At 46.5% G+C, this 13,298-nt stretch overlaps 1 protein-coding gene across 1 annotated transcript in view; it reads right to left on the reverse strand.

Moving 5' to 3' along the window:
- The window catches only part of FAM183A (family with sequence similarity 183 member A), a 118,344-nt gene that overhangs the window by 77,345 nt on the left and 27,701 nt on the right, over positions 1–13,298 (reverse strand). The window contains exon 3 of the mRNA XM_033935201.1: positions 4,837–4,940. Within this exon, the coding sequence (XP_033791092.1) occupies positions 4,837–4,940 (104 nt within the window). The remainder of the gene's footprint in view (positions 1–4,836; positions 4,941–13,298) is intronic.

Here is a 13,298-nt window from a genome sequence, read left to right on the forward strand (position 1 = left end):
CCAAAAATAGCCCCTCCAGGGCCTGTAGCGGCTGAGAAGACTGAACTGTCCCTGCCGCTAAAGCAGGCAAAAGCCAGCATCAGCTGAAAGAAAAAACAGCTGACAGGAAATCCCCAGCAGCACCGACGGCGGCTGAAGAAAACCCTCCATGGGCGGCAGGAAAAGAGCGGGCTTCCCTGCAAAGCTCTGCTGGCTCGTGAGACACTAGCGGCGGCATTACTATAATGCCCTATTTAAGGGAATGGCTCAAAGGGAAATCAGACATTTGCAGATCATCCAGAACGCTTCAATTAAACTTATTATGAAAGCCAAGAAATTTGATCATGTGACTCCTCTACTTAAAAAAGCACACTGGCTTCCTGTCGCACATCGCATAATGTACAAATTAAGTTTGCTTACCTTTAAATCTCTGATATCTAAAACCCCAGCTTTCATTTACAAATCACTGATTCCTTATTCTTCATCCAGATTACTGAGGTCTTATTAATCATCCCCTCCCTTAAAATTATTATTAATACACGACGGCATTTCATCTTTTCCGTTACAGCTCCTCAAACATGGAATTATTTTCCAATTTACTTAAGAGAGGAAAAAAACTTGGAGAAATTTAAGAGCAAACTCAAAAGCTTTCTTTTTAAAGATACATTTAATAACTAAAATAATTGTCTAGGAGTTTCATTTTATCTTCATATCTTTTGAGATTCTTTGTTCTTTCCCTTCCTATTGTTTTTAACCTTACTTGTCTTTTTTTCTGTTAATTAGATTGTATTTCTTTTCCCAGTCTTTCCTCAAGTTTTATTATGTTTTTGTTTTGTTTTATAAATCTTTATTCATTTTACAACTTACAAGTGTAGCACAAATTAACATTTGAACTTATAAAAATCACTTGATTTTCTATCAAAATGCACATAAAGTAATCATATTTAACCCCCCACCCCTATCACATACTATCCAATCACAATATATTATATAAAAAATCATAAACCCCCAATCCCCCTCCTTTCCCCCTTTCAAATATCACATAACACATATCAAGGTTCTTCAATCTAATCAATTCAAGTAATGAAAAATCAAAAACTATCCCCCCTCCCCTTCATTTGTACTATTTTGGGAATTATGTTTGGTTTTTTTTTTGATATATAATATTTCTTTATTGAGCAAACCATCAAACATAAAACAGAACAGTGCACAAGAACATCCAATAATCCAGCATAAATCGCCCATTCGGGCGTACACAAAGCAAATGAGGAGAAACACATGGAAGATCAGATTGCTCAAAAAACAAGTGGTGCTCAATACAGTTTCCGTATAACACCCTCCAAAGTCCCCCAAGAACACAATGGGGCACCTCAATATCAAAACCCATTGCAAATAACCTCTATAACCTCAGGGTTAGCCCCCCCACCCCCTCCCCCCCTCGTCCCTGCTCCCGACCTGTGAGAAACATATAGGAGATTTACAGAGAGGCAATAAATAGACAAACATTGACCAATTATGTGTCATAGAAAAGTAGAAAAGAAACCTACAAGTAAAAGGAGAACTAAAAGAGTAGAAAGGGAAAGAAAAGAAAAAAGGAAAAAAGAGACCCGTATTATGATCTGCAGGAAAAAGAGCCTAAAGTGGGGTAATACAGAGGAGGACAAAGGACCCAAGAGAGACTAACAGTTTAACAGGAGACTCCGCTCACGATGAGGAAGGGTCAGCCAATACTCCTCCCAAACGTCTTGAAATCGAGACCAACTGCGGTCGTCCCTAGTGCTCGCAGTCCGTCTTTCCAAGAGAGCTAGATCATAAAGAGATCCCTGCCATCGAGAGAAAGAGGGAGCATGCGGCTCACGCCAAAAAGTCAAAATGGCTTTCTTAGCCAACAGTAGTGCCTTAATCATCTGCCGCTGTCCAACAGTGCATCCCAGAAGCTCTGCCTCCTGGTAGAAAAGAGCTACACATGGGCTACAGCTCGGCATCCCCGGAAACAATGAAGACAAGTAGGACCAAACACGCTGCCAAAAGGCTCCCACAGAGGGGCAGTCCCAGAACATATGCCCCAGGGAAGCAGGATTTGTGGAACATTTAGGACACCCCGCGTGATCTGCAATACCGGCTCAGTGCGCTCTATGAGGCGATATAAAAGCCCGATTAATGAATTTGTATTCTTGTTCCCTATGTAACATATTGCATGAGATAGCACGCACAAGGACAAAACAGCGAGATATCAATTCAGACGAAACCATACAACCCAAGTCAGCACTCCACGCTCCTGCCAACCAATCAGCCCGTTCAGTTAGTAAAAGGGGGCCCAGAACATTGACATAATATCGAAGACGTGGTGCCTGATCCTCCCCTAGCGCCAAACACTTCCCCAGGCTCCGGGCCACCTCACCACTCAAGTGATCTCCAGAGATGCTAAGAACATAATGTCGAAGCTGTAGGTAGCCGAAAGCATCCACCCTATCCAGCCTATACAGCGACCCCAATTCGGCAGGGGAGAGAAGAGCGCCTCTATCAGAAAGAACATCCCCCAGTCTCCGAATTCCATGGGCATGCCAAGTCCGAAATACCTTGCTGTGACTGCCCGGTTTAAAATGCAGATTACCCACCAACGGGAGTAGAGGAGTGATATTAGAGTTGACGCCCAACTGTTTACATAGTAATTTCCAAATGTGTCTCATATAGGCCCATACAACATGTCCCCTGTAGACCGAGTCCAACTGGGCAACAGGGGCGTGTAACAAAAACAACCCAGAGATGGGGTGTAGAAAATCCTTGTCTACAGAAAACATTAGAAAAGAGGAGCTCTCCATACACCAGTCCCGAATCAATCTAGTCCCACATGCCAGATTATAGGCGCGGATGTCTAGCAGTCCAAATCCCCCCTGCGACTCAGGCAACATCAAAATGCGTAGAGAGAGCCGAGGCCTGCGCCCATGCCATAAGAAAGTCCTCAACGCCCCGTATAACCGAGCTAAGTCCCCGGTCCTTAACCACAGCGGAAGAGTTTGAAGCAGATAAAGCCACCTAGGTACAATCATCATATTGTATAGAAATATTCGCCCCGCGAGAGAGACCGGCAAATCCCCCCACAAGCGGAGGAGCTCCACCGTGTCCCGAAGTAGGGGCTTTACATTGATCTCATAAAGTCGTGAGAGGGAGGACGGAATCAAAACCCCCAAGTATTTTACCTGTTGTGGAGCTTCCCGGAGCGGGAAATCAGCCCACGTATGCGGAATACTAATATGAAGTGGGAGCGCCTCCGATTTAGATACATTGAGTTTGAGGCCCGAGAGCTCCCCAAACCGGCCAAACATCTCCAATAATTCAGGGAGGCCGGAAACCGGGTCAGTCAACATTACCATAATATCATCGGCAAAGGCCATACATCGCAAAGAGGAGTTCCCCAGCTCTACTCCTACTAACTGAGAGGTACCTCGGAGGGAAATCAACAAGGGTTCCAAAAATAAAATATAAAGGAGAGGGGACAAGGGGCAGCCCTGACGAGTGCCCCGCTGAAGCACAAAGTCCGAAGACGCCAGTCCATTAACCAATACGGCCGCCACTGGATGAAAATAAAGGGCCCCAAGAGCTCTCATAAAAACCCCCCCCAGCCCATAGTAGCGCAACAAGGGGAATAGGAAGGCCCACTCTACTCTATCAAAGGCTTTTTCGGAGTCAAAACTGATAGCCAGCGCAGGTTGTTTCCGAGAATCACAATGAGCCAGAGCAATGAGGAGCTTCCTAACATTATGGCGGGAATTATGTTTTTAAAAATAGTCTTTTATTATGTTTTGTAAGATTTAGTTTTTTGTTAGTTATGTTTGTCCCCCAATTTTGTAATTTTATTGATTTGTTCATCGCTTAGAATTTGGAATAAGCGATTAATCAAATTTTATAATAAACTTGAAACTTAAGCCTTGGACACCGGCAACCGCTGCCAACGAGACTCTTCTGCCACACCGGCCCGAACAGCTGTTTTCAGGCCGGCCGCAAGTGCTTCACTTCTGGACCAAATTGTGCACCTCTCCCCCTGAGAAGTGCTCAATTGCTCCATACGCAACCTAGCTGAAAGAAAAGTGCTAGTTAGTTGAAAAATACAGTAATTTAAAGCATATTTAAAGGGAAAGCAACCCTTCAGACCAGCACTGCCTCAGGATTTATTTTTTCACAGAACAGACTCCACCGGCTCTCTAAACAATATGCCTTACCACCAGTTGAGGCACCTCTAGAAAAATGTTGGGAAGATGGAAAAAAGGGAGGGAGGGACCCCACTCGAGACCCACTCGAGACCTGCCGTGTTTGACACCCCCAAGGTTGGATAGACCCCCAAACAGGGTCCACCCAAGCTCAGTCCTGCAACAAAAAGGGACAAAATTCCTAAACAAATTCCAACAGCCCTACCAAGGGAGATGGGTACAGCTCACCACACCTGCTGGAGACTGAGAGAAGATTGAGGTAATTAGGGAGGGGTATCATGATATGTACAGTTCCAAAGTTTTGTCTCAGCCTCCACCTGCTGATCATGATGATATATATACCCGCTTGTAAGATTAACCTATGCTGGTCTGGAGAATTGCTAAAGAAGTTTTGGTTGTCACTAGCAGTCTGGTCAATTCCTACACATGACCCAGCACTTGAGTATCCGGGGTTTAAAAAATGCTGACTCTCCATTAGCTGAATATTGTCTGGCAATAAAAGAATAGTGCCTAAGTGCATCTATGCATGATGCCTACCTTCTGCTGCACTATATAGAATGAGAGGGGGGATACAGTATTCCTACACAGCTTTTTATGTGCTTTACTTTAGGTTACGTACACATTCTCTGTCCAGGGAAAGACCACTTACCAGAGGAGTAGTTATCCAACCAATCTCTTGAGAAGTGGTTTGAGGCTCTGTGTATTTCTTAGTTGGCTCCAGAGCGGCTTGATGAATCACAGACAGAAAGGTGGCTGTGGGACAAAAGACCATGTCATTAGAACCATGAAAGCTAAGGTAAACATAGTGGGGAGGACTAGTTTGATCAGTCAGAACTGCAGAGAGCTCCAATGTGTGATTGTATGCCATTTGTTCCCAAGAAAGACAGTAGTGAAAAGGAGGCGTCTGTGCTATAAAGACATTTGAGGAAAATATTTAAAACTATTTGTTTGAATTCAAGAAAGCTTGGGACTAGTACGTTGGATCTCTAAGGGAGATGAAGGGATAGTAGATGGCATTGGTAGGCAGACTAGATAGAAAAATTAAGGTAGATAAAATCTATATGGCTTATGTTTCTACTTTTTCTTCTTCTAAAAGGAAACATAGCAGCTGTGAGCAAGGGTCTGGCTCACACTTACAGCAGTGATTCTCAACCCAGTCGTCAGGCCACATCCACATAGTTGAGTTTTCAAGATATGCACAATGAATACGCATGAGAGAGATTTTCATACCAAGGAGACAGAGCAAACAAATTTCTCTCATACAAATTCTGAAAACCTGATTGGCTGGATGTGCCCTGGGGAATGGATCAAGAAGCACTAACTTAAGAGGATTGAAGGTAGAACAAAAACACTTTATTAATATTGAAAAGGCAGCTAGAACCTGTTCCTTTCACAGGTATGATGAAATGAGAATAGAAACAAGTCTTTTCACTTCAAGGATTATCTCTCCATGGCCTGAACCTGATGGGGGCCACATGCACTATTCTTGGTTTACAAGCTAAACCAAACCAGACCTGGCCTTCAGGATTAAAGTTTCCACAAGATTCCAAGATAAATCTTGACCTACCTGAATCAAGCATCTGCCGCTTACACGCATGGTGGTAAAGATGCTGACAGGCTAATCTCGTCTTCCCTGAACTATTCAGGGCTTTGATCTTACCTGGACAACATCCTCCCTGCCCTCACTGCTTTGTATTGTGGAATATAATGTATCTCTCTAATAGTTTATCTTATCCGGTAGCACCTATCTGGAATTCTCTCTCACTCTCTAAGACAAGAATCTAGTTTCCATGTGTTTCATAAATTGTTTAAAATGTATTTTATTAGGAAATTTGTGCTATGAGTAGTTTGATATGGATTTAATGTAATTTCTGATATTTGTTCAGTCTTTCTTTGGTTAACCACTTTGAACTCTAGTTGATATTATGCGGTCTACAAATTTCCTTTAATGTAAATGTCTTTGTAAGAGTGTTTTTAAGGGGGACTGGACCAATGTTCCCTCTAAGGATTGATGAGGTGTGTGCAAAAAAAAATATGCATGAGCAACAAGTTACATACTCCACAAATTTATGAGCAGACGCGGAGGACGAGTGCCCGTGAGATTGTGGGAGGGTTAAATACTCAAGACTTAGAAGAATAACAATTTACTTAAAGTTTTTGCTACGCCAGCTTTCTGGTATCTTTATATACAGTGGCGTATGTAGCATATGTAACACCCGGGGCCCATCGTTTTTTGGCAACCCCCCCATCTGTACGAAAAACATGATTTTTAGTAACAAGCCACACGTCACACATGAGTACCTAGGAAAAGGCAGCATCTTACATATTGCAGTGAGCAGTACATCAATACACCCATTGTAAAACTAAACAAGCCAGACCAGCACTGATCAATCCTACACCGTCAATCCTAACAGAAAACCATGTCTTTCGAACACACAGAACACAGAAAACACCTTCGCCTAGTATGGAATATGTCATCACAAACTAACCCTTCACTCTTTTACAAAACTGTAGTGTGGATTTTAGCCATGGTGGTAACAGCTCTGACGCTCATAGAATTCTGAGCATCAGAGCTGCTACCACCACGGCTGGCGCTAAAAAACGCTCCACAGTTTTGTAAAAGAGGGGATAAAATAGAAATACACAGCTTCAACACTCTAGCTCAGGGGTGCCCAAACTTTTTGGGCTTGTGAGCTACTTTAAAATGACCAAGTCAAAATGATCTACCAACAATAAAATTAAAAAACACAAAGCACACTATACGCTGAGAAAATGTTAATTATCATTCCTATTCTGGGTTTTTTTCAGAGGTCAAGGCAGATGACTCTATGCATTGTCACCTCAATAACAACCATACAAAAATAGACAAATATACCCCCCTTCCTTTTTATTAAACCACAATAGCAGTTTTTAGTGCAGGGAACTGCGCTAAATGCCCAGCGCTGCTCTCGATGCTCATAGGCTCCCTGCGCTAAAAAAACACTATTGCGGTTTAGTAAAAGGGGACTATCGTGCAAAATATAGACAGCATATATAAATTCAGACACATTTTGATCACTAAATTTAAAATAAAATCATTTTTCCTACCTTGTCTGGTGATTTCATGAGTCTCTGGTTGCACTTTCTTCTTCTGACTTGCATCCAATCTTTCTTCCCTTCTTTTAGCCTGTATGCTTCCTCTCCTCCAGACCTCATTCCCTCCCCTAACTTTTTCTTCCTCTCTCCCTGCCCTTTCTTTCTTTTTTCTCTCTTGATGCCCCCTTTCTTTTTTTCTGTTTCCCTTCTGTGTCCCTGCCTGCCCCCTTTCTTTCTCCCTACCCTTCACAAAGCCACTGCTGCCACCATCGGGGGAAACAGGCCCCAAAGCCACCGCCAAGGCTGCCCCAAGCTCTCTCTGCTTCCCACCGTCTGGCCAATCAGCATTCCACCGACGTCAATTCTGCCGTCGGAGAGGAAGTTCCGCCCAGCCAGGCAGCGATTGGCTGGCCCGAACTTCCTCTCCAACGGCAGCCTTAGGGGAGTGCACAGCTGGCCAGATCCGGACCTGGCCGGCTGTGCACCCCTCCTAAGGCTGCACCTGGGGTGGACCGCCCCCCCCACCCCCCCTTGGCACGCCACTGAAGACATGGCAGCGGCTCCTCTCACGATTCCCCACCTGCGTCGGAAGTCCGATGCAGTCGGGGATCTTGAGAGGAGCCGCCGCTGCATCTTTCAACTTAAAATACACTAAGGTGAGTAGGGCAGACTGCCACCACCGCTTCCTCTCACCTCCGCCCGCCCTCGATTGAGCGACACGAGAAAACGTATGAGTGACGCCACTGAAAATAGTGAGCGATCGCTCATGCGCTCAGCTTTAGAGTGAACATTGGACTGGACTGGTAACTTCCTATACTGTATACTCTCTCACAGGGAAATTAACAGAATTTCTAAGAGGGCAAACAAGTGCATTCTTTTGTTAATTAGCTAGATATGAAAGAAGAAATTTTTTTTTTATCATTAAATGTTTATTAAAAGATTTTGAGTATTAAAGTATACACACCAGAAATTGCATAACAGAAACAACAGAGGTGCAAACAAGCATACAAAACCACAACCAGAGATCCATAAGTCTCATCATGCTCCCCCAACAATACAATCATCAAAGAGTGCTCCCACCCCTACCAACAATCCCCCAGTGGAAAGCAGTAACCCTTACTCCACTATATCCCCCCACCCCCCCGCACTACCACTAACAAAGAGGGACTCCCTGTTGGTTCTGCAGGAGAGTCCCCCCATCCACCATCCCCCCCCCGAAAGAAGCTTAAAACAAAGATTCGATTTTTTCAAGGATTCGTGTCCAAGTCCGTGTGTAAGTATAATAGTAACCATGACGCTTTGCAATAGACAGTTCCATTTGATAAATAAATTGAAGCTTAAGAGTCCAATCCAGTTGAGTAGGTGCCAGTTCCTGCTTCCAATGAGCAGCAATCAAGCACTTGGCAGCCGCCAAACCCCAGCGTCTAAGTTTGGTTTGCCAGGAATATAAACACACATTATAAAGGCCCAACAAACATCCCTGTGGAGAAAATGGCAATAAAATTTGTAACAGTTGTGATAAACATCCCACGACCTTCCTCCAGTAAGGCTGTAGGATAGGGCAGTCCCACCAAATATGCAAAAAAGTCCCCGAAGCCAACCCACATCTCCAACACAGTACCGAAGCACCAGGGAACATTCGATGTAGTCGCTCCGGCGTGTAGTACCACCGAATGACCACTTTATAGGCATTTTCCTTAATAAGTGCACAAGAGGATGCCTTGCCTACTTCTGTAGTGATCAGTGCCCACTCCCCAACCGAGAAGGTACAACCCAGATCCACCTCCCAAGCCCGCTGGTAGAGAGCCGGGAAAGAAAAGGAGCCCCGAATATATTGGTAAAGAACAGAAACCGGTTTAGGAAGGCCCCTAAGTGTGACCCACAAGTGAGCCAAGGGATCTAGAGACTGAATAGGCTCCCGATCCCACTTCTGGGAGTGAAGAAAATGACGTATCTGAGAATAGGCTAGAAAATCTCCTTTGGGCAAGGCAGCACTGATTCTGAAGGTTTCAAAAGACACCAGGACCCCCTTCTGAAGCACATCCCTAAAGGTGTGTAGCCCCAACTGCGCCCAGCGCACAAAAACAGAACTCTCCCCACCGGCCGGGAACATGGGCTCCTCCCGCATCGCACCCAGCACCGATGGGACCACCCCACCCCCCCAACGCTTTCGAGTGACACACCACACTTTCACTAGATGGTCCAAAAACGGATTCCCCGGAACCGCCACCGTCCGGCCCCCCATGGACGAGGACCAAAGCCAATGTTTCAAGCAGGGACGACCCACAAAGTGCTGTTCCATGCGTACCGCCAATTTAAAGTCCGCTATTTCCCAATCCAATAAGAGCCGCAGCTGAGCAGCCCGGTAATACCAGAACAAATTCGGCACCGCCCGCCCCCCTTTGTCCCTGGCCGCCCACAATGCAGCTCTGGAGATACGAGGGGATCTCCCCTGCCAAATAAACCGAAAGAACAAAGTGTGCAACTGTTTCAACACCAATTTGGGAACCGAAATCGGTAACGTTTGAAAGAGAAAAAGCAAGCGGGGTAAAATATTCATTTTTAAAACTGCAATGCGACCCCACCAAGACAACCAAAACCCATTCCAGCGTTGTATATCAGTCCGGATTTGGTGAATAATCCGAGCGTAATTAGCTGTATATAATTGGGATAGATCAACCGGTAAACGAATCCCCAAATAACGGATAACCCCAGGAGCCCAGCGAAAGGGAAATCGGGCAGCTAACCGACGCTGATCCTCAGCCCCTAAATTTACACTCAACAGTTCAGATTTATCCATATTCACCGTAAACCCCGAAACCCTCCCATAGTCCAACAAAAGATCCACCAAAATAGGTAACGAGACCTCCGGTTCTCGGACATACAATAACACATCATCGGCAAACAGTGCTAATCGATGTTCCATATCCCCAATCATCACCCCTAATAAATCACCATGTTCCCTAATACGAATGGCCAGAGGTTCCATAGAGAGAGCAAACAACAGAGGAGACAAAGGGCATCCCTGTCTAGTGCCTCTCCCTATGGAAAAAAACTCGCTATAAACCCCATTTGCACGCACTGTGGCTCTGGGGGCCGCATAGAAGGCTTGCACCCAGGCCAAAAAAGAAGCTCCCAACCCCATCCGAGTCATCACTTCCCACAAGAACTCCCAGTCAACCTGATCGAAAGCCTTCTCCGCATCAATTGCCAAAAAGGCAATCTTGGCAGAAGACCTCTGTGCCGCCCACATGAGATGTAACGTTCGTCTAATATTATCACCAACCTGCCGCCTTTGAACAAAACCCGATTGATCCAAGTGCACCAGAGAGGGCAGAACCCGGCCCAAGCGAAGCGCCAAGACCTTAGCTAAAATTTTTGCATCCGTATTCAATAAGGAGATCGGTCGATATGACCCACACCCAGTAGGATCCCTACCCGGTTTAAGCAGGACTGTGATCCCAGCCTCTCCCATAGTAGAGGGCAACGATGAACCTCCCCGTATCCCGTTCGCAACTCTAACCAACAGCGGAGCGAGAATCTCCCGAAAAAGTTTATAAAACTGATTAGTATACCCATCCAGGCCAGGCGATTTCCCCAACTTCAAATTAGCAATGACTCCCAGGACCTCTCCCAATGCAATAGGTTCATTAAGCATATCACTATCCACGTCCGAAAGCCGAGGAAGCCGCAACTCCGAGAGATATCCCTCCAGAGCCATTGCATCTCGCCCCCCGGATTTCTGATACAAATCAGAATAAAATTTAAGGAAGACCGCACTAATAGCCGAATCTGAACGATGTACCGTACCCCGCGGATCCCTTATCTCTGTAATAGCTGCTCTCGCTTGCTTCAGCTTAATAAGCCGAGCCAGGCGAGATCCCGGGGTATTATTATACTCATAAACCGTTTGACTCAAACGCTCTCTCAAAAACTCATATTCCCCCATCTGCAATAAAGAAAGTTCCGCCCTTACCCTAAGAAGATGCTCATACACCAAGGGGTCCTGGTGTCTCTGATGCTGCCTCCCCAACCGCTCTAACTGTTCATGCAATGCCAATGAACGTTGCGCCCGTTGCCGCTTACGACGAGCCCCCCACTTAATGAAAATACCCCGCACCACCACCTTCAGGGCATCCCACAAAGTCGCATCGCTAACCGTATTATTATCATTAATCTGGAGGTACTGGTCTACCGCCTCAGTCACCTCCCGAACCACCACAGGATCTTTCAATAAAGACTCATTGAGTCTCCAGAAACGCCGTCCCTCCCCAGCCCAGTAACCCGTACAGGCCACCCATACGGGCGCATGGTCAGAAATTTGAATAGCTCCTATTTCAGCTTGTCGAATCCCCCCCCACGAATTTCGATGGGTCCATAGCCCGTCTATACGTGCGTACGATTTATGTGCATGTGAGTAATGAGTATAGGAACGCTGTGTGGGATGAGACAGCCTCCAGCAGTCCACCAAGCCCAGAGAAGAGAACAATGACAGTAGAGCCCGTCTAGCAGCCCTAGACGGAGAGCGAGTCCCGCCTACTGAATGATCCAAAACAACATCTGGTGTAACATTAAAGTCCCCCCCGAGGTACACAGACCCCTTCACCAACCCAACCAGATCCGCTTTAAGAGACCCAAAATAGCTGGCCTGATCTGTATTGGGGCCATACAGATTGATAAGAGTTATGGTGCAACCCTGTAACGTAGCCACAAGGGCTAAACATCGCCCTGCACCATCACGATAAACTTGATTAACCACCAGCCCCAAGCCCTTGCGCACCAATATAGCCAAGCCCCCCACCTTCTTCCCCGGAGTCGCCCCCTGGTGAGTCCAAATCTGATCATAAAGGGGGGAACGTAAAACAGCCACATCTCGAGGCCTCAAATGTGTTTCCTGAAGTAAACAAACATCCCATTGCAGTCGAGCCAATTCTTTACATACAATACTACGCTTACCCGGGCTATTAAGCCCATTAACATTCCACGAACCTATAGTGAAAAGCTTCTCCTCCCCCCTCCCCCCCCCCCCCCTCCCCACCCTAACTCTCCCAAACCCCCCCCCCTCCCCCCTCCCCCATGCTGCCTCGAACCCTTAGTGCCAGGATTCGCCAGCGCGGAGAAAGTGCAAACCTCCCCTACAGGCAATCTTCACCCCTCCACTATGTCCAAGAAACTCCCAAAGAATACCTCCACACCTTGTCACCATGTGCCACTCCACACCCCCCCCTCCCTTGTATTCAACTCCCAGTCCTTCCCCCCACTCACCCAACCCCCAGCAGACCAACCGTAACACATAACACAGTCCAAACCCAAACAGCCAGGTAACTAAACCACCCATCAACCACGCTGTGAAATATTACATGCAAAATTGGCAATACTACCTGACAACCTGAGCACTAGTACATGCTAACTCGGCAATATTACTGGTAACATATTGGACAGCACAAAGCTATCAGTAATCTCCAGTCCAATAAAGCAGAGGGCTAGCTATAGCCACCAGCTCCACCAGAAATGTCCAAGAAGTCCACTCCGAACCAGCCAAGGCCAAGCCTGGTATCAAGGCTAACCAGAAAAAGAGGAAACCGGTGTGTTCAGGACTGGGGCTTCGCTGACTTCTTGCCCGATCGCAGTACAGTGCTCCAAGGCTCACTCTGCGCCGATGTAGAAGCCACCGCCGGCGGCCGTTCTGTATCCAGTAGATTCCCACAGCCCAGGGCCCGCATCTCCGCCCAGGCTTCCGACACCGTGCTCACACGTCTAGACGAACCATTAATAGTCAGCCACATGCCGAAGGGAAAGAGCCAACGGTATCTATGGCCCCCAGAGCGCAACACTTGCGTGACTTCATGGAACGCTCTCCGCTTCTGCAAAGTAGTCCAAGCCAGGTCCTGAAACACTCCCACAGCCAAATCCTTCCACCGGATAGCAGACTGTCGACGGCCAGCCAGCAAAATTCTTTCCTTTAGGGTGAACTCCCCAAAGCAAGCGATGATATCCCGGGTGCCCTGGGCTCGGGCAGTTCCCAGACTACGATGG

Source organism: Geotrypetes seraphini, chromosome 2 (genome assembly GCF_902459505.1).
Source record: "Geotrypetes seraphini chromosome 2, aGeoSer1.1, whole genome shotgun sequence".
In the NCBI taxonomy this organism is placed as follows: domain Eukaryota; kingdom Metazoa; phylum Chordata; class Amphibia; order Gymnophiona; family Dermophiidae; genus Geotrypetes; species Geotrypetes seraphini.